At 45.0% G+C, this 21454-nt stretch overlaps 3 protein-coding genes across 3 annotated transcripts; 2 read left to right on the top strand and 1 right to left on the bottom strand.

The window, feature by feature from the left end:
• Positions 1-2053: 2053 nt before the first annotated feature.
• On the top strand, positions 2054-2977 carry LOC130879890 (olfactory receptor 13A1-like). Its single transcript, XM_057778718.1, has one exon. The coding sequence runs from the start codon at positions 2054-2056 to the stop codon at positions 2975-2977; it is 924 nt and encodes a 307-aa protein (XP_057634701.1).
• Positions 2978-9732: 6755 nt separating this feature from the next.
• LOC130880074 (olfactory receptor 13G1-like) lies at positions 9733-13371 on the top strand. Its single transcript, XM_057778911.1, has 2 exons — positions 9733-9775; positions 12393-13371. The coding sequence occupies exon 2, from the start codon at positions 12457-12459 to the stop codon at positions 13369-13371; it is 915 nt and encodes a 304-aa protein (XP_057634894.1). The 5' UTR covers positions 9733-9775; positions 12393-12456.
• Positions 13372-20183: 6812 nt separating this feature from the next.
• LOC130880230 (olfactory receptor 13A1-like) lies at positions 20184-21137 on the bottom strand. Its single transcript, XM_057779172.1, has one exon. The coding sequence runs from the start codon at positions 21117-21119 to the stop codon at positions 20184-20186; it is 936 nt and encodes a 311-aa protein (XP_057635155.1). The 5' UTR covers positions 21120-21137.
• Positions 21138-21454: the final 317 nt, after the last annotated feature.

Genomic DNA, 21454 nt, shown 5'->3' with positions numbered 1-21454 from the left:
GAGGTAAACTCATAGACTATGCTCAGGAATTATATGTTAATGTGAAATCTGTCTTCTTACATGGATCAAATGGCCATGACTCTCAGCCAAGCTGTCTTGAGGGCATCCCCAGGGTAGAAGTCACCGTAGAGTTCAGTGTCCTAGACCTGTGCATATGACCTCAGGTGCCTTCTTTCTCTGTGTCTTAGCGTCCTGGTGCCTCAGCTTAGGGACTATGGCCCCAGCAGGGACTCCTGTTTACCTCAGAGTAGGTAATTGCTCTCCGAGGGACATTCCTCAGAAGTCTCAGTGTCCACCCCAAGGGGCAAACTCTGCATTAAGGTCAACAGCAAGCAAAAGAGACAGAGGACTCTCATTCTGTGTCCACACTGCATGTTCTCCATGACATGCAGACATCGTGGACTTAGATGGACACTCAGGGACAACTTCTCTTTCCATGTGAGCTGATCCTTCCTCTTCTCACATCTTTCCTATGGGCATCTACCGTCCCTGCTTTTTTTCTTTGTGTGTGTGTGATTATTCTCAAAAGATATTTGGTTTTGTCCTGACCTATATAAATATTTTAAAATATTTGTTACTAGAGTCACTTTCCTTCACAGCTTCAGTTTGAAGCTAAGAGCTTGGCCTCTGTGGGTCTGCTTTGGGATGTATCTGAGCCATTGATCAGTGCAGAACAGAAAACTTGCCCTGTGACTTGGCTCTGAGGCAGATCTGGATCTCTGAGAGAGGCATGGTGGTTTCCTGTGAATCTGGTGCAGATTTCAGGGCTCAAAGCCACCTGTGACCCAGAGCTGCAGTCAGATAGGAACTGGGTTGAGAGGCAGACAGAGAGAATTTGGGGGCTCACTGAGAAGCCCTGTGTGCTGTATGAGGCCCACTGACATCTGCAGGGAATACTGACAGACCAACCTTTGCTTTTGCAGGGACAGGTATTGGCGCTGGAAGCTTTATGGGTTTCTTGGTTTTTCAGTGGGACTCTCAAGCTCACCCTGCAGGAGAAAGGCCTTGATCTGTGCATCTTCAGGGGAGAAGATATGCTTTCTTGTTCAGGACATACCCTGATATGGGTTATTTGTTTCCATGGAGCCAACAGCCCATTCCTGAATCTCTAGAAAGGGTCTGCGACCACTCAGTCCCATGGAGACACTAGAGAGTGCAGAACTTTGTTTACCACATAAGTCTACCTGCTTCTAGGCCTAAGAAATGCATATGTTTGAAGAGACCTGATTAGAGATAGACGGGTGCATGATGTGTAGGGAAGACACAGGGCAAGGGTGGTAGCCTAGAAATTTGGGAACTTGGTGAAGCTGGGTCCATGCCTTTCATGCTGTGTTTCCAGCCCTGGCACAGCCTGCCACCTTCTCTGACAGACACTAGCCTCCACCAGGCCCAGGAAAGGCAGGTGATGCCTATCTACCTCTCTGTGTTTACTATCCACAAGGAGTGCTTAGGGTGGCCAGGAGAAATAGGCAGTTGTGGTGTTCACAAGAGATGTCGATTTCATTTTCCAAGAGCCAGGACTGTCTGTGCCAACTGCATGGAATGCTGTTACTGCTCCATGCTGCAGACCCCCAAGCATGCTTCCCCAGAACTGTTTTTCAGCCCGCATCCGAGAAGCCTGGTCTACTCCTTGATGAGGCTGCTCATCTCTAGGTCCTAAAAACCCTGTCCTGGAGACCAGATTGGCCCTTGGTAAGCTTTAGCTGTCTGGCATATATAGGCTTATAGAAATTCCAGGTCTCAGGATATCATAGGACATGATCAATATCAAAGCAAACAGATGTTACAGAAGGATATTGCCCATCATGGGCAGGGTTTTCTTTTGTTCTGGGTCGTTTGTGTGCAGAGTAGAGAGTTCAGATTAGCACACTATGGTGAGAGATGATGTCATCATGTTAATTATGTGTTTTCTACAGAAACAGCACCCATGGCAAGTATTCATAGTCACACCTGAAAGACCCTATGTGAGATGAAGGATGCTCTACACCCTGTGTCTCCTTGACCATACCCACCTGTGTCACAGTAACTCCCAGGGGCTCAATCTCAAATCGCAATGAACAACTACACAGCAGTGGTAGAGTTTGTCCTGCAGGGATTTTCTGGGGATCCTGGGTTCCAGGCTTTCTTCTTGGCCTTTTTCTCCACTTTCTATATCCTGGCTCTTGCAGGAAACACCCTCATTTTCATGGCCATCAGCCTAAACCCAAGTCTTCACACCCCAATGTACTTCTTCCTTGCAAACCTGGCTCTGCTGGACATTGTTTGCACATCCACTGTTCTTCCCAAGCTGTTGGAAGGTCTGGTGCGGAAGGGCAGCCACATCTCTTATAAGGGATGCTTGATCCAGCTTTTCTTCCTAACCTGGTTTCTGGGGGCTGAGCTGCTGCTGCTTACAGCCATGGCCTATGACCGCTATGTGGCCATCTGTCGCCCACTGCACTACAGCATGCTGATGAGTCGGCCCGTCTGTGTCCTGCTGGCGGCCAGTGTGTGGGTCATTAGTGCAGTTAGCACATCCGTGCACACTGGCCTGATGGCAAGGCTCCATTTCTGTGGCCCCAACCAAATTCGTCACTTTTTATGTGAAATCCCAACACTACTACTGCTGTCTTGTAGCCCGACCACCCTCAACAACATCATGATTGTCATTGCAGACATTTATTTTGGTGTGGTCAACTTCCTGTTTACCATGGTATCCTACAGCTTCATCATTGCCAGCATCCTACGCATCCGCTCTGCAGAGGGCAAGAAGCGTGCTTTCTCCACCTGCTCTGCCCATCTGGTGGTGGTCACCTTGTATTACTCCACTGTCATCTATACCTATGTGCAGCCTGGCTCCGGATCTTCCTTGGAAAATGGCAAGGTGGTTGCCTTATTGTACACAGCAGTCAGCCCTACCTTGAACCCCCTCATTTACTCTCTGAGGAATAAGGATGTCAAAGTGGCCCTCAGGAAGGTGTTTCCCTGTGTCTGTTGAGAAGGCAGAAAGCAGTGGTGCAGCTCAATCCAGCTGTTGATGAACTAGTTGGAACCTATGACTAAGAATCTGATGCCATGGCAAGGAACAGAAGTGTGATTTATGTGACAGATGAATGCACAACGTACTCTCCTCTTGGAGGAGACACTGGCCATTTCTTTCTGTCAGTGTGGGCATCCAGGTTTGGGGAAGGCTCCAAGTCTGTAGCCTGGTGTTTCTGATAAAGAAGTTTTTGGAATCCTTTGTCGGTGAAAATCATCCATACCCTGATATTGGACTTGAGAAGGACTGTGTCTGGTGGCTTCATGGTCTCCACACCAGTGAGAGGAGAAAGAACAAGTATGCCTCCCATAGCAGTAATGCCCAGGAAGGGGTGGGTTGACTTATCTTTTCCTTTTCAGTTGGAAAGTTCTGTTGTCATAACTGAGGGTACCAACCAGTCGTTTTATTTTTATTTTTTGTTTGGACAGAAGCATCTGCAGCGTGGCTAGGAGTTCATTCTACCTCTGGCCTCTCAATTCTATTGTCCTGGACTCTCCTTTCTCCTCCAGGCCATTTTCTCTAGGCTGTGATGAACCCTGTATTATTTGGTACTGTTGGCAGCAACATCCAAATGTACAGCTGCCTCTGCCCCGTCCTCTGAATCCATTGGTGTAACTGGTTTTTGAAGACCTTGAACTGTTTGTTAACTGCTTGTTCATGTAGAGATCAGAGACCAGGCTATAGGAACCAACTCTTTCCTTCTGCCATATGGGCTCTCAGACTCGAACTCAGATTATCAGGTTTGGCAGCAAACACCCTTACCTGCCGAGCCATGCCGTTGGCCCTACGCGTTTGCTCTTGAGATGTGCTTTCTACCCTGTGTCTAGGGTTTGAATGCCCACAGCTCCTTACTGAAAGAGTTCAAGCATAGTGAACTGGACAGGATTGAGCTGGATACCTGTGAATTTGTCCCCATTGTTCTCATGCTGGGCTGTTGCTTGAAATCTGCTTCCTTGCTTTACTCATGTGATCCTCTGTTTTACTCATTTCAAAGCACACTGCACTTGCACTCTTCCTTAAATGCATTCGTATGCATATTAGAGGGCATCATTTGTTTATGGGTTTTTCTAGCTTATAGCTCTTTCAGTAAAATTTTCAGACAGTGAAATGCATGAGTTGGGTGTCATTTACTGAGGTTTGGCACACACACACAGGCCAAGTCTCTGTGGAGACTGGAGTTGGTAATCTTCAATCTAGGATGCTCGACCCAGGGCTGCTCAGCCTGTCAGGCCTGAGGTCGTCTCTGTTCTGCTGTTTCAGCTATAGGTGAGTTTTGTGTGTTGTAGAACTTGGTACAAATGAAACCACACAGCCCACATTCTTTTGCCAGTGTCTTCTTTCATAGCACAGTGCTTGTTTCTGTTTTATTAATTTTATTTTCTTTTTTAAAATTTATTTTTATATTTATTTATTTAAAATTTCCACCTCCTCCTATCCTCCCATTTCCCTCCCACTCCCCCTACTCCCCCTACCCCTCGCTCTCCAGTCCTAAGAGTATTTTTCTTTTTCTTTATTTTTTTATTTATTAAAAATTTCCACCTCATCCCCTCATCCTATTTTCCTCCTACTCCCTCCTCCCACTCCCCCCTCTCAAGTCCTAAGAGAAGTCAGGGTTCCCTGCCCTGTGGGAAGTCCAAGGCCCTCCCTCCTCCATCCAGGTCTAGGAAGGTGTGCATCCAAACAGACTAGGCTCCCAAAAAGCCAGTACATGCAGTAGAATCAAAACCCAGTGCCATTGTCATTGGCTTCTCAGTCCACCCTCATTGTCAGCCACATTCAGAGAGTCCAGTTTGATCACATGCTCGTTCAGACCCAGTCCAGCTGGCCTTGGTGAGCTCCCATTAGATCAGGCACACTGTCTCAGTGGGTGAACACACACCTCGCGGTCCTGACTTCCTTGCTCATGTTCTCCCTCCTTCTGCTCTTCATCTGGACCTTGGGAGCTCAGTCCAGTGCTCCAGTGTGGGTCTCTGTCTCTATCTTCATCCATCTCTGCAACCCCGCAGCAGTATTTTAAATATTCATTCCTGTTCTCATGTGTGACTAGTACTTTGTTCCTTTCTAATTTTGATGCACACTAAGTTCTGTGATTATAACACATTTTATTACACAGCTTCCATAAATAACTGTGCATAAGTCCTCTTCTATGATTTTCGTCCTCTCTGGAGACTGTGAACGGCATGGGAGACGCTTCAGGGTGTGGACCTGCTGAGTTTTGTAATGAAGTTTTCATGCAGATTTTACCCTTCCCACTCCCAGCAACATGTAATGGGATCTCTAACTGCCTTTTAACACATCCTACATACATTGATAGAAAGAGGCACAGAATTTGAAGCCTACTCATTTCTTTATTTTTTAAAAAACTATTTTTTTCTCATTTTACATGCCAATCCCAGTTCCTATTCCCTACCCTCCTCCTAACCCCTCCATTTTCTCTCCCTAGCCCCATCCACTCCTCAGAGAGGTAAGTCTTCCCATGGGGAGTCAACAAAGTCTAGTATATTGCTTTGAGGAAGGACCACGGTCATTCCTACTATATCTAGGCTGAGCAAGGTATCCATCCAAAGAGAATGGGTTCCAAAAAGCCAGTAAAATCAGTAGGGATAAATCCTGTCTTCACAGTCTGCTCCTGTCATACAATTGCCACCCACATTCCGAAGGCCTAGTTTGGTCCTATGCTGGTTCCTTCCCTGTCAGGCAAGAGTTGGTGAGCTCCCATTAGCTCAGGTAAGCTGTTCCAGTGGGTGTCCCCATCACGGCCTTAATCTCTTTGCTCGTTTTCTCACTCCTCCCACTCTCTTTTTAAAAAAATATTTATTTATTTATTTATTATGTATACAATATTCTGTCTGTGTGTATGCTTGCAGGCCAGAAGAGGGCACCAGACCCCATTACAGATGGTTGTAAGCCACCATGTGGTTGCTGGGAATTGAACTCAGGAAGAGCAGGCAATGCTCTTAGCCTCTGAGCCATCTCTCCAGCCCTCACTCCTCCTACTCTTCAACTGGACTTTGGGAGCCCAGTCCAGTGCTCTGCTGTGGATCTCTGCCTCTGCTTCCATCAGTTACTGGATGAAGGTTCTATGGTGACATCAATCTAACTACAGGGCAAGGCCAGTTCGGGCACCCTCTCCTCTATTGCTTAGGGTCTTGGTTAGGGTCATCCTTGTGGATTCCTGGGAATTTCTCAAGTGTCCAGTTTCTTGCTAGCCCCATAGTGGCTCCCTTACCAAGATAATCTCTTTCCTTGCTCTCCATCTCTATCCTTCCTCCTTCTCGACTATCCCATTCCCTCAAGTTCTCCTCTCCTCTTCCCTCATAAGGATCTCCTTATAAGAAAACTTACTTCATCTTTGTTCTCCCGTGACTTGTAATATAATAACCTTAAGACAAGACTATAATTCATTGCTCTGTATAGTAGTAGGCTCTTCCACGTGAGTGAGTACTAACCAGGTCTGACTCTCCTTAGCTTCTTCGACCAGACAAGTTTGAGTGTATTGCGGGCAGTATGGCGGCAGACTGAACTGAAGGTGTGCTACAGGAGGTGTGGTATGACTTTCCTGGACAGCCTGCTAAAATATCATCTATGTATTCCAAATACTCAAAGGGTGAACAAACCAAAGAAAGACTCTGTCAAGTTAAGCTTTGTGAATGAATGATTTGATGGACAACTGCATTAATTAATAGTCCTGCCCTTATCAAGTTTAATATCTGTATACTTTAGCATTTCTAAGATTTTGCACAGATAGACAGGGAAGAGTGGTGCTTGTGACCTCTCTTCTCCAGTGGAGAATGTCAACAACCCCATGACCACAGATCTCACTCCATGCTCTATTGTTCTGCTTATTTCATTGCCATTGCTGTAGACCAAGCTCTCCCATGGCCACCAAAGCCACCTTGCTTCAGGGTGGCCATGGGTGTATCAAGCTATACTGAAGGAGGGCATACTTGCTGTCTCTTACATTGTATCTCCAGCTACAGCAATTGTGATGTGGTTAGTAATGCCTTTACCATCTCATTTGGGTTAGGTGAGCAGTTTTCTTCAAGAAGCAAAGTATATTCTGGATAAATAAAATGTTCCCACAGAAGATATTGTGAGTTTTGGGGTATTATTATTTTTCAGGTTTTGAAGCATCTGAAAGCTTCTGGGGGTTAGGAATGAGTTCATTTTCTTAGCTGATGAACTAATTAAAGGACAAGAAAGGAGTGCAATCGTGGGGAGTCTGAGTGCAGCCATCATGTCATATCAGGAAAGTTGGGTCCCTTGTTGAGTTTCAAGTCTTAGTAATACGTTACCTTAAGGACCGACTCACAGGGAAGTGCAAGGACAGCTTAGTAGAGTTGAAAAGTAAAACCTCGGGTTCAGACAAGCTGGAAATATTGCAGCTGCCCAGAGGAAAAGAATGGAGAAGGGGAGGTGGGATGGAGGCATTCTGTTTGAAATAAAACAATCAAATAGGCATGGCAGTAAGCCACATGGCTAGGGGGATTGTTTAGAAAGAAAAAAAAGAAGGCCCGAAGGGTTAGGGAATTAAAATAAAAAAATCCATGGCAAGCACTCTAAATCTTGTGACTTCCCTGGAAGAAAAGAATGGCGAAACGAAGGGGAAAATAATCCATGTATGAAAACCAGCCTGAAGGAAGGACTGTCTTGTGGTAACAGACAGTCACAGGTGGGTAGCAGAGCGAGAGCGAGAGCAAGCGAGAGAGAGCGGGAGCGGGAGCGAGAGCGGGAAGCCTGAAAGTGTTAGGGAGTTTAAGGCATTTTCACACTCTGTCCAGCACTTGAAAGAAGAAGAAAGAGGAAAAGCAAAAGGAATAGTTCTTTCCCTCAGAGTCAGGACTCAGAAAGGCAGCAGACCCAGGCAAGTCTCATGGCAGTTCCTGTGCTACGGGGAGAGTCCTAGGACAGAAAGTATATACCATCTTAAGGAGAACTCTCTTTTCTAGGGGGAACCCCACCCCACCCCATCCCACAGCCGGTCTTTGACTTGTTGAAGTGGACTAACACCAGAGGGAGGCACAAGGGCGTGTCTCCACCTAGAGGTGGATTTCATTTTTACTATAGCTGTGGATTTGAAACCAACTCCCAGGGACTTCCTTGAGTGGTGGTGGTGCATCCTGGGAACAGAGAGCTAGGAAAAAACAAGAAGTCTGATTTCTGATTCATCTCCTTCTTACATTGATTAAGGCCAACTCTGAACACTTCAATTTCTGTCTTCTCTCTCATTAACACAACCAATGTCTTGAAAAGCCAGTGCCCAAATGGTTTCCTCCAAGTAGAATGGTCAGAGATTGTTCAATGAAAGGAGAAGGTTATGGCTTGAATATAAAAATTTTCCCATGGGCTTAGGCACTGGGGTCTTGTAACCAGATGATGGGCTTTTGCAAAGTGGTTAGATTCTGATAATCCGTCTTTGTCTCAACATACAATAACGTGGTATTTGGGGTTGAAGTCCTAGCCTAGATCACAGCTACAGGAGGAGCTGAGCATCTAGAAGCAATGGATAGAGCTCTTGTAGCACCAGTGCAGCCCTGTGTGTTGGTTTGTAGGGTGGGGAGGGCCCTGCTGAGGCAAGCCAGCACTGTTGCCTGAGTTTGCTTTGAGACCTGCTTCAGAGCTGTGACCAGCAAATTGTAACTGAGCACATAAATGACCGGGCACAGGCTGGAAGTGTGTACTGGGACACAGAACTCAAAGTATCTATATCAGTAATTGTTGGCGATGTGGAGGGGGCTCAAAGAGGAAGAAAACCTCTAAATGGTTTACAGTGTGTTAAAAATATATACAGGCTAAAGGTTAAAGTTCTCAGAGTAAAAAAAAAGAAAGAAAGAGAGTAGCCAGTTGTGGTGGCACACGCTGGTAGGATTTGCCTGGGAGGCAGAGATAGATGGATCTCTGTGAGTTCAAGGACAGCCTGGTCTACAGAGTTATTCCAGGACAAAGATATACAGAGAACCTGTCTCAAAAAGTAAGTGTAAAAATAAAAAAAAAGAGGTTAAAATAAAGCCATGTAAAGATGGAAAATACACAGAGAATCTTGATACTGTATGCTATTATGCTCTCTTTAAATTGTTTGAATGCTGAGGAAGGAGCAACAGCTGCTAAAAGATATTTGCTTATAAATGCTTCAGAATTAATCCAAGATAGGTATTTTGAAAATATCTTCAAAACTGAAGTAAAAATGTATGTTACTTTGGAGAAGAGATTTTGCTTTTGTTTCCACAGAAAATGAGAGGCTCTCGGTTTATTCAGAGTTAAGAAAAATCAACTTTGATAAAGGAAGACCACCTGAGAAATCTCCAGCAGGAATAGATCGCCCAGATGTCTGAGTTCTTCATCCATAACAGATTAAAGACTGCTATCTGAGATGATCAAGACTCACAGAATACTTCAGTCAGGACTTGATCACAACTCTAAATTTTCTTTAGGTCCCCATAAGATTATCAGCACCCCCAATCAGCTGGAAGTAGCCTGGAATACTATGCCCATATTCCCAAAAAAATGGACTATGGATATTTTCCTTTTTTTTTTTTTTTAAAGAAGGGGAAGTGGTGTGGGAGAATTGTCCGTATTCTGTCAATCATGTTTTAAATAAACGCTGATTGGCCAGGCAGGAAGTATAGGTGGGAAAACCAGACAGGAAATAGAAATGATGCAATGAGAACAGGAGAATTCTGGGAACGAGGAAGTTGATTCCTCCCACTCCTGCCCAGACTCTGAAGAAGCAAGATGTGAACTACCCTGCTGAGAAAGGTACTGAACCATGTGGCTAGCATAGATAAGAACAATGGGTTAATATAAGCTACAAGAGCTAATATGTAGCCTGAGCTAATGGGCCAATCAGCTTTATAACTTATAGAGATCTCTGTGTGATTTTCTTTGGGGCTTGCTGGCTGTAGAGTACTGGGTGAAACAGAAACCCCAACTAGCAGGACCTCAATGTTACAGGGGGCAGAAACAGAGAAGGGCTGGAAGAAATGATGAACTAATGTACCAGTCCTTATTACTATAATCAGCTCAGTGAGATGTGACTGTGTCCTTGAATCCAAGAAGAAGACAACAATTAAGGCATGAATTCAATTACTGAGGCAATATGAGTTTATATCAAGATCCATCCCCAGTATGGAGAGGTGCCTTGGCCAGAGCCCAGATGTCCACTTGAGGCCAGTAGCTTGCCATGTCAATACAAGAACCAGCTAACCATATTACAACATAAAATGATTTGGGTCCCTGAAAAGTCACAGAAGTCACATGACCTTTACGGGGATAGGACAGTCTTCTAGACACTGATCAACACTAGTGCAGCACGATTTGCTGAGGTCGAGATGACTTCAGGACCAGGAAGAGATGTTATTGTGCTTAGGTGAGGTTTGTTCTTGTTCACTGAGTGAAGAGCAGAATTGTGACAGCTGCAGCAGCCTGAGGACATTATCCACTTAGAGCAGATAAAGCTGATTGTGACCAGTCAGATTGTGTCAGAGGACAGCCAGAAGAGCTGGGAAAGTGTCTGCCCTTGGCCTCTCAAGTGTTTCTATCTGGAATGAAGGACTCTTTGAGATTTAAAGAAGTGATTTGAGGAGAAAATTGGCTCAAGGCACAAACATCTCATCTGCCTGAGTGCTCCTTTTGGCCTCTGCTGTCACTGGTGATGTTGGAAAACAACAAGTCCCTGGGTAGCAGGGCAGAGAGAGACCAGCCCTTGAGTCATGGGTCCTATCAAGTGTGTGCTGCATTTCCTGAGAAGAGGCTTGGTCATCTCCCCAGCCAGTCCTGCTCAAGAAGCCAGTGTGGTTCTGCTTAATTGGTCCCTCAGGGCCTGACTTCTCCCTGTGAGCTTTATAGCTGTTCCATTATAGAGGATGCAGGGACTCTGGTCCTCACACAGACTATCCTAATGCCCTCTCTTAATTTAGAGATGTCATCATATGCTCTTTAAATATTTTAAACTTAATTTGGTTCTAATGAAGTTGGAGAAAGAGAGAGAGGTGTTAAGAAAAAAATGTCTGGAGAGGACACCTGGGAAGATTCATGTTATAGATTTACCATGTGAGTTTTGTATTGATTGTACTTGTAGCTATACATGTGTTTGAATGTTAATGACAATATTTTGGTAGTAGGAGCATATTGCTCTTCCTATGTGACCAAGGCTCAATAGACCATTTAAGCTGCTATTTTTGAGAAAGTTCTGCAAGCTTATGAAAAAATGGACTACTTGGTCAAATCATAGTGTAAGCCCCCTCTCAGAACCTGCCTCTATCTCCCCCATCTCTGCCTCTCTCTCTCTCTCTCTCTCTCTCTCTCTCTCTCTCTGTATTGTCTCTCCCTATCTTTGCCTCCCTGTTTTTCTCTCCCTGTACTTATGTCTCTGTCTTCCTTTCTCTGTCTTTCTGTTCCTATTCCCACCTCTTCTTCTTTTCCTTCTACTCCCTTCTCAGATGTTGAGTTGAACTCTACAGCATCTCCAGAACCAGGGAGCACACTCCACGGGTGATGTGGTTCACGACCTTCTGGTCACCCCTACAGGGACACAACCTTGTAATATTCAGATAAGGTCATCCACCTTGCAGACAATACCTGAGACAGATTGGAGAGTTGAGGTCTATGCCCAAACCAAGTAATAGTTTCTTATGATGCTGGCTGCATACAGGTGCATGAAAATAACAATGATCCTTAAAAAGGAATATAATATAGTGGATTATTTGCAAATGTCAACTTTGAGCTCCAGTATTCTTGCAATAGTTTATATGAGAAGTCACATCAGCCCTGGAATGTGGCCCTTATGCATCCAGACACACTCTGTATAAGGCTTTTCTAAACTCAGCTGTAGTTTTAAGTTTGAAGCCAATGTGTGGCTACATGGGTGTAAGGGTGAGACAGGGCTCAGTTCTGTCCGGTGCCCTACTTTAAAGCCTTTGATATTCAGTTCCAGTGACACACAGATGGATGGATGTGATTTACATAGGTGAGTGCACCGGTCACCCTTGAAGACCATGATTGATGGTGTTTTGTATGTCCAGGTGAGGGACACTTGCCATCTTCCTCATTTCTTCCCATTCTCATCCACTCTCTGAGCCCTTGAATAGAAGGAACCTGCAGCTATCCCTGTTAGCAGGACACACCCTGGAGTCTTCCTGGCCATTCTCCATGGTCCCTGAAGTCTAGGGAAAGAACCCTCCCAATGGAGAAATACCCCGGGTCCCCAAGGCTCATGAGTGGTCACAGAAGTCTCCTAGAAGTCCCACACCTAGAAACATACATGCAGCACTGGGTGGTACATTGCTCTCTTCTTACTAGAGGCAGTCTGAGATTTCAGCACACCTGGGGTGGGTGGTTAGCACAAACTTGGCTAGAGCATGTGTTTCCTCTTCAGCCCCTGTCAGAGCTGCCACAGAAAACCCACTGCTCCTGGATCCTGAGGCCTCCCCAGCTTTATAATGAATGGGACACTGGTCACTGAGTTCCTCATTCTGGGATTCTCAGAGATGCCTCATCTTCAGGTACCACTTTTCCTCAGCTTCCTTTGTCTCTACATGGCTGCAGTCTCAGGAAACCTGCTCATTATGGTGACAATCAGTGCCAGCCCATCCCTACACACCCCCATGTACTTCTTCCTGGTCAACCTGGCTATAGTGGACATCCTCTGCACCTCCACAATCCTACCCAAGCTACTGGACAGCATGGTTGGGCAGAGGACCATCTCTTATGGGGGCTGCATGACCCAGCTCTTCTTCTTCACGTGGTCACTGGGGGCAGAGCTTCTGCTCTTCTCAGCTATGGCTTATGACCGCTTTGTGGCCATCTGTTGCCCCCTACACTATAGTGCCTGGATGGGCCCTAGGGTGTGTGCGTTCCTGGCTGGACTTGTCTGGGCCATCAGCCTGACTAACACCAGCGTGCACACAAGCCTGATGCTGCGTCTACCCTTCTGCAGCTCCAACGTGATAGAGCACTTCTTTTGTGAGATTCCGCCACTGCTGAAGCTCTCCTGTGCTCCAACACAACTGAACGAAGCCATGGCCTTTGCTGCAGATGTGTTTCTGGCCGTAGGGAACTTCTCTGTGACCATGATTTCCTATGGCTGTATTGTGGCCAGCATCCTGAGGATTCGCTCTTCTGAGGGCAAGCGACGTGCCTTTTCCACCTGCTCTGCCCACCTCATCGTGGTGAGCATGTACTACTCCACCGTCATCTACACGTACATCCGCCCTTCCTCCAGCTACTCACTGAACAAGGACAAGGTGGTGTCTGTCATCTACACCTCTGTGGCACCCACCTTGAACCCCCTCATCTACACTCTGAGGAACAAGGATGTCAAAGTTGCCCTTAGGAGACTTCTGTCCTGCTGCTGAGTCGTTGTTGGCCCTGCTGCCTTCCTCTCTGCTGCACTGGGGGATCTCAGGTTTGGTAGTGGTCCGTATTACTTTTCCTGGAGACACAATTTGTTGACCCACAAGAGACAACTATTTGACTGCTTCACTTCACTGAGAAGCCGTGGGACCTCTACTTGATACTCTGTAGGATCAGAGGGGCATCCATAAGGCTATGATATTCAACAGTTAAGTGAATCCCCCAAAACATCAAAAGTGGGTGTGGCTTATTCCTAGCCCTCTCTGCTGCTGTCACGTGAGCCAGGAGTTCTAAGTAGTCAGTGCTTTGTGCACCTCTTCTCTTTTAACCCACAAAGGGTTAAAAACAAAGGCCGAGTATAGCCTTGGTTGTGGCTTGCATGCAGATAGGGGACCTGAGAGTAAAAATGGGCTTGGTCATTTGAGGACAATTGGTCTTTCCTGTTAGTAAAATATCTGAAAAATTGATTTCTTTCCACTTTTAAGTATACATCTGAAAGAATTTTCATGGAGACTCTTGCCATGCTGTGGGTATGTTGTGGGTATTCTGTCAGCATGCTGTGGCCCTGTGTGATGAGATAAGGCCTGCCAAAGCTGGCTCTCACCCTGAGGGAGTCAGCATCACACAGTGCTAGCAGCAAGAGGTTTCTTGAACCCAGAGCCTCATCATTTCCACTGTGGAGTGATGTAGCAGGTGCTGTATGATTGGGAGCCTGTCAGTTTGGAGGTTGTAGGTAGAAAGGGAACTATGAGGGTGATCATAGCTGTCCTTCAGGGTCTGCTGACTTCTTGGAATAAATCCAAAGACCTTTGATGCCAGATCCAAACCCTTACTTCTGGCTTGTACTGTATCAAGGTCATTGGCTAACTCTGATGGCCTTTTGATCTCTCTGTCTCCTTCTGGTTGACCTGTGTACCTTCCAATGGCTGCTTTTTATTGCTCCTTTATATACTGATTCAATTAATTAGCTGATTTTCATATTTTTGAGGTTTGTCTTATAGTTCATATGTGTGTATAGCGTTTTTATCATTTCCTCTCCTTTCAATCTTTTTTCTATGCTCTCCTTTCTCTCAGCTTCATGGCTTCCTTTTTATTTATTCTTTCTGTTTTTACCCACACAGGAATATTCAAATAAAACCTGCTAAATTCATTTAGAGTTGTCATATTTATATGCATTTAGAGCTGACCACTTGGTACTGGATAACTAATTACGGGGCTAGTCCATGGGGAGGACTGATCCTCACTCTGAGCAGTGGTTAATTGCTGAGGGCTCTTCAGATCTCCACCACCCACATCAGCATATCAGCTGGTGTTGTCATTGTTCAGGTCTTGTTTAAATAACCACTTTCTTGAGGGTTTGTAAATACAGCTCCTGTCCTGTGTAGATGACACAACGTTGCAGTATATATCTCAATGGTCCGGCTCATAGGTTTGCCACTCCCTCCTCCCTGATCTTCCTTGAGATTTAGGTATGGAGGTTGTTTTGTATCTTCAGTATACATTAGGTCTACAATGCACATTAGGGCTGGGCAGCTCACAGTCAGTTCCTCCTTGCATTTTGATCAGTTTTGGCTTCCTATACATTAAGAAGCTTTGATGGAGGGTGAGAGCTGAACCTACCTGTGGGTATACTGGTAGAGTTTGTATTAGTTTGGGAATGTGGCAGTAGAAGGTTCTCCGCTATGTCTGTGACCTGTCCAACTACTGTAGTTGGATGGATTTACAGTATTAGGCAAGAATTCTGTCCTATTGATGGGCTCTGAGTCCAATTAGACAGCTGTTGGCTACTGCCAAGACATAAGCATTGCTGTTGTACCTTTAGGGAAATCTTGCCATGCTGCTTGTTGTCGTAGTTCATAGGTAACACAAAGGGAAAGATACCAATTGTCTTTCTTCTTTGGCAGCCTATATATCACCTTCTGGTATTATGAAAGTTCATTCTCAGGGAGGAGGCTTCTGGGTGAAATACAATTGGATTCCTCCAAATCCTGCATCTGAAGTGTATGATGTCTTCAGCAGTAAGGACTACCCTCAAATTCTAGGAGGCCACCCAGGGCAACAGCAATAGCCTACAGTGTTTTTGGGGATGATTGACTTGCCATGGCTGTCGACTTAAAAATTTTCCAAAGCATGGAATTGTTGTTTGTTAGATAGTCACTGGCTCTTGGGAAGATATTAACACCCCAAGTGGTATAACTTCATTTAAACTATATATCAAATCTATAGCTTCAAATGTCCTAAATTCTACTTATTCCTCCTCCCTGTCTCTCCCTCTCTAATACCCTTCCTCTGCCCTGTCCATTTATCCTCCCCCATTGGGGGTCGGGGTAGAGCATGTTTATAGGTATTGGGGGCTGAAAGGAAGGGTTAGAATGGACTAAAAGAGAGTGCTGAAGTTGAACTTGAGGGAGTGGGATAGTCAAGATGGAGGAAGGACAGAGATGAAAACAAAGAAAGAAATATTTTGATTGAGGAAGCCATTATGGGGCTAGCAAGAAACCTGGCACTAGAGAAAGTCCCAGGAATCCAAAAGGATGACCACGGCTAAGACCCTAAATAATAATGGAGAGGGGCCCGAACTGGCCTTGCCCTGTAGTCAGATGGATGACTATCGGAAATGTCACCACAGAACCTTCATCCAGCAACTGATGGACACAGAGGTAGAGACCTGTAACAGCACTGGGCTGAGCTCCCAAAGTCCAGTTGAAGAGTGGGAGGAGTGAGAATATGAGCAAAGAGGTCAAGTCTATGATGGGGACACCCACTGAAACAGCTTACCTGAGCCAATGGGAGCTCACCAAATCCAACCGGACTGGGAAGGAGCCAGAATAGGTTCAAACTAGTCTCTCTGAATGTGGGTGATAATTGTATGGCTGGGGAAGAATGCAGGGCCAATCGCAGTGGCACCAGGATTTATTCCTACTGCTTGTTCTGGCATTTGGGGAACCTAGTGTCTTTGGATGGACACCTTGCTCAGCCTAGATACAGTAGGGAGGGCCTTGGACCTTCCCCAAAGCAACATGCCTTACCCTCTCTGAGGAGTGGATGGGGTGGGGGTGAGGAGAAGGTGAAGGGCATGGGAGGAGGGGAGGGAGAGGAAACTGGGATTGGTATGTATAATGAAAAACCCTAATTTGTTTTCTTTTAAAAAAATAAAATAGAAGAAATTATAAAAAGGGAGCATGCTGAAAGGGTCCACAGGGAGGAGTAAAACTTGATCTGCTGTGGTATTTGGAGCAGTTGCCATGGAGTTGAGTCTGAGAGGGAAGACGGGACTCTTGTGCAAGTGGTTTGCTACGGGACTGGGGCTGAGACGGGGAATTTGTAATAGAAGGCAGAGGAATGAAAGATCAATTACCCAATTCTCAAGCCAGTGTGGCCAGTGCGCTTGCAGGTGCAGAGTGCCTCTGGGTATTGGAGGCTGACACAAAGGAATGGCACAAAAAAGAAAGGCTGGGTCTCCCTCATGGATCTTCAGAGTCTTCAGGAAAAGGAGGCAGGAGAGCGGACAGGCTTCCGCAAAGGGCTCCCAGGTAAAGGTGCTGATTTTATTTCTGTTGTTATCAAGTTGACCTATGGCTTCATCATCACCAGCATCCTACTTATTTGCTCTGATTTGCTCTTATTTTCTCTGCAGAAAGTAAGAAGAGTACCTTCTCCACCTGTTCTACCCACCAGTGCTGGTACCCTGTATTACTCCACAGCATTTTCCAGCTATATCCAGTCCACCGTGGGCTCCTATACAAGGCCATGAACATTTTGCATACCACTGTGACTCCATCTCTCAACCCCCTCATTTATACCCTGAGAAAAAAGGAATTCAAAACCTCCCTCAAATAAAGTCTTATTTTCTCCCTCAAAGACTCTAAGATTAGAGAGGAACTCTGAAAGCCACAGGAAGAAGGCTTCATGTATGCATCTCCTGATTATTGAGCATGTAGGCTAAGCTGTCACCTCAGACAACATATTCAAGCCTTTGTATAAGAAATGCTTCGTTTTGTACTGAATTTGTTCATTTTTTTCAATTTGTAAAGCAACTCTTACATATTTCCACATATCTAATACATTCAAATGTATTTAGGTGTAAGAACACTGTTCTTAAACATTAAGCTACTGCTGTGACTCACTGAACTGAACCTCACTACTAATTAATAACAGAGTGTAAGTCTTTAGTGAGTTGTAATTAAATTCCTTGAACTTCTGTGCCAACAGCCACTACAATGTTACAGGGATGAGGAATCCCTGTTCTCAGTCCATAATTCCTATGGACTCAATAGCCCTGGCTTGACATTTTATGTCTTTCCCATTATCATTTCATAAGATTCCTTAGAGCATAGCTTGTATCTCAGGTTAAGGGAAGGACACCCATTATCGAAGGATAAAGAAAGATTAGGACATTGAGCTGGAAAGCCTCTGATGCCTGCCGAGCCTCCCCTAATTTCAATACACAGGTCAGACCAGAGCCAGTCACTGGCACAGGAACTCTTTCCTAGACACAGTGACACCTCCTAGGTTTTCTTAGTCACAGTTCTGACTTTGGACCCAGTGTCTGGTATATTTTGTATGAACTGACTTTTCTTGGAAGATCACTGTTACACTGTGTTCCATGTAGGTAATGTTGGCATGTCTCACTGTGATAAGAATTCCCAAATTGACATGGAATGCCCTTCTGTATGCTGTAAATATGTTTTATTACCATTGGTTAATAAAGAAGCTGATTTGGCCAAGAGCCAGGCTGAAAATCCAAGCAAGGATACAGGGAAAAAGAAGGAAGGGTTTGGGAGATAGTAGCAGCCACTGGAGAAGTATGATGTCATGGTAACAAGCCACGGGCCCTGTGGTAAAATATGGACTAATAGAAATGGGTTAATTTAAGTTGTAAAAGATAGTTAATAATAATCCTGAGCTAATAGTTCAAATAATTTGTAATTAATATTAAGCCTCTGAGTGGTTACTTGGGAACTGGAGGGCAGGAGAGAATTCTAGCTATACCAAATAATGCATTTATGAGATGTATGCATGTATATATGCTTGTGGCCATTTGAATACTTAGTGCTTGGGTCATTACCAGTTGTTCTTAAACAGCAGTCATGTGACTAATAACAGAAGGAGTAGTACAAAATGCGACTTGATGGTGAAGCAAACAGTGTGAAAAGAACCAACAGGTGAAACGGCCTGAGACCAATGACACATATGTTAATCATTTTTTGTCACCATAGCTGAATCCAGAATTACTTAGGAGATCACTTATGGACGCTTCTGTCCATGCAGGTGAGAGTCAGGATTTACTGAAGCAGGGCATCCACTCTCCATGTGGGCAACACCATCCCAGGGACTGGGGACTAAAACGCTCGGGCTTTCTAGAAAGGAGAAAGCCAGTTGAGCACAGGTGTTCCTTAAATCTGTGTCCTGGGCTGTCACAGTGTGAAGAAGCTTCTCCACCACATTATCCCACTACCATGAGGCCCTGCCTCACAATAGGCCAAAGCAAAGAGCCAAGCGCCCATGGACTGAAGCTTCTAAAGCCATGAGACAGAATAAATGTTTTGGAAAAAATATTTGGGTCACAAGGATGAAAAGCTAATTAATATAACATATTTGACTTACATCACAAGTCCTAGTATGGTAGAACGTATAAGAAGGGTCAAGGAAGCAGGATGATGAAGAATGTATTTAGTCTGAAAATGATGCAGAACTGTGTTGGCAGCTGTTGCTGTAGATGCTGCTCTTTCTCCACCGAGTCGTCTTTCCACCATATCTTAGAAAGGGTCTCAGATGCACTTCCCCTCCCTCTCCTGTCCTCCTCCTCCTTTCTATTCTCAATGAGTTTTAAGAGATTTAGCCATTAGAAAGTGGTCAACAATTTTTTTTTATGTCTATGCCTTTTGTTTTGCTCTTTTTGTCTTATTGACATTTGTTTATTTTTAGTTTTTGTTTGTTTGAGAGGCAGACAGACTGGGTAGAAGAGAGTATGATATTGGATGGGTAGGGAGGTAGGGAGGCTCTTTGAAGGGTAACAAGAAGGGAATGACTGTGATCAACATATATTGAATGAAAATAAGAGTTTAGCCTTTGAACTTTTGTCTATGATCCATTTTTGATGATTTTTATTTATGGTGTGCAAGAAGCACTCAACTTCACCCTTTGTGCATAGACATTCATCTAATTCTCCCAAAACTGTTGGAAACAATTCATCTTTCCCATCAGTTCAATTGTCTCATCAATATGGCATAAAGGCAGTCTGACAAATGTAAATCCATTTTTGAAACTTAAACTTTATCTCTGCTCCACCAATTGCCCCTTCATGCCAGTGTCAACAGCTTGAACAACCACAGTTCAGAAGGAGGCTGTGAAATGGAAATCTGTCTCATTCAACATTGGTTTTCCCAGGACAAGATGGCCATTCTGTCCCTCAAGTTTCCTTATGAAGTTTCGATTCTTAGCTGTATTTCGGAACAAAGCCCTGGGATGTTTGCAGGGCGACACTGGAGGAAAGGGCTTTGTTTTGTGACCATCACTGTTGTCACCCACGGAAATCTTCCAGACCAGGAATATGGAATCTCCATTTACATAAACTTCAATTATTTTTGAAAATGTTTGTACTTGTCAGGGAATAAAGCTTGCATTTTTCATTGTCTCTAACAATTTTGTTGTTTTGGGGGTTACAGTAAGTAGAACTGTCTAGTCCTTGCATTAGAGAATAGTTTTCTAAAACAGCAAGTTCCCCCCTTCCCCCTCCCCGCTCCATGAGGCTGCTCTCAGGAAAGCATGTATGAGAACAGGCCAAGTCAGGAGAGCAGCCTACCCTTTCCACTTAATGTGAGAAAGAGGGCAGGAGCCTCCCCAGGGCCAGCTTGACATCCTTGTTCCTCAGTGTATAGATGAGGGGGTTCAGGGTTGGGCTGAGGACCGAGTACAGCACTGAAGTCACTTTGCTTCTTTCTGGGCTGTAGCTGGAAGCAGGACTGATGTAGGCACAGAACACAGATGAGTAGTACACACAGACAACGATGAGGTGGGAGGAGCAGGTAGAAAAGGCCTTCCTCTTGCCCTCAGCAGAACGCATGCGCAGGATGCTGGCGATGATGCAGCCATAGGAGAGTAAGGTGAGGAAGAAGTTGATGCCTCCATAAAAGGCATCTGCTATAAGAGTCATGATGCTATTCACATATGTGGAGCTGCAGGAGAGGAGGAGGAGTGGGGGGATCTCACAGAAGAAGTGGGTGATGACATTGGGGCCACAGAATGACAGCCGTGTCATCAGACCAGTGTTGATGGATGAATTCAGAGCACAGATGGACCACACACTCAAGGCCAGGACCCCACACAGACGTGGGCTCATCCTAGAGCTGTAGTGCAGGGGATGGCAGATGGCCACGTAGCGGTCATAGGCCATGACCGTGAGCAGCAGCAGCTCGGAAGACAAGGACCACACAAGGAAGAAGAGCTGGGTCATGCACCCCTTGAAGGAGATGGTGTTTATCTCAGACACTAGGCCAAGCAGTGCCTTGGGCAGCACAGAGGAGGTGCAGACAATATCCATGGTGGCCAGGTTACACAGGAAAAAGTACATGGGGCTGTGGAGCCCAGTGCTGGAAGTGACCAAAGCAATGATGACAATGTTTCCTATGAGAGCCATTGTGTAGAGGGTCAGGAAGCAGATTATCAGGAGCAGTCTTAGACTAGGGTTCTCTGAGAACCCTTCCAACACAAACTCTGTCACCATTGTCTGGTTGGGATTCAACATCATAATGGAGAATATTAACTCCACTACTGTGTCTGTTGGCTTCTGAGAAAATACCACAATTTATCACTTCAACATCTGATTTTCAGACTTGATCATCTCAAAATTCTCTGCTGTCAGAAAAAGGAGGAGTGAACATATTTTTGTCATGTATAGTTTTTGTTCTATGTCTTCTGTACCACACCGTTTGGAAACCACATATATTTCCCTTGCTTTTAATTTCTTACCTAGAAACTCTTGCCCTACTAATTTGGATCAAGAAGGACATCTTTTCTTTCCTTGTCTTCTTGAACATGTGGATTAAGTAGAGCATCCTTCATTCAGGACATTTCTATGTTTTA

This window comes from Chionomys nivalis, chromosome 8, assembly GCF_950005125.1.
Source record: "Chionomys nivalis chromosome 8, mChiNiv1.1, whole genome shotgun sequence".
Lineage (NCBI taxonomy): Eukaryota > Metazoa > Chordata > Mammalia > Rodentia > Cricetidae > Chionomys > Chionomys nivalis.
Note: the sequence above shows the minus strand (reverse complement) of the source record. Positions and strands in the feature narration are given on the sequence as shown.

Bases quoted from the DNA above. Each gene is read 5' to 3' on its own strand.
- LOC130879890 (XM_057778718.1), top strand. From the start codon at position 2,054: ATGAACAACTACACAGCAGTGGTAGAGTTTGTCCTGCAGGGATTTTCT.
- LOC130880074 (XM_057778911.1), top strand. From the start codon at position 12,457: ATGAATGGGACACTGGTCACTGAGTTCCTCATTCTGGGATTCTCAGAG.
- LOC130880230 (XM_057779172.1), bottom strand. From the start codon at position 21,119: ATGATGTTGAATCCCAACCAGACAATGGTGACAGAGTTTGTGTTGGAA.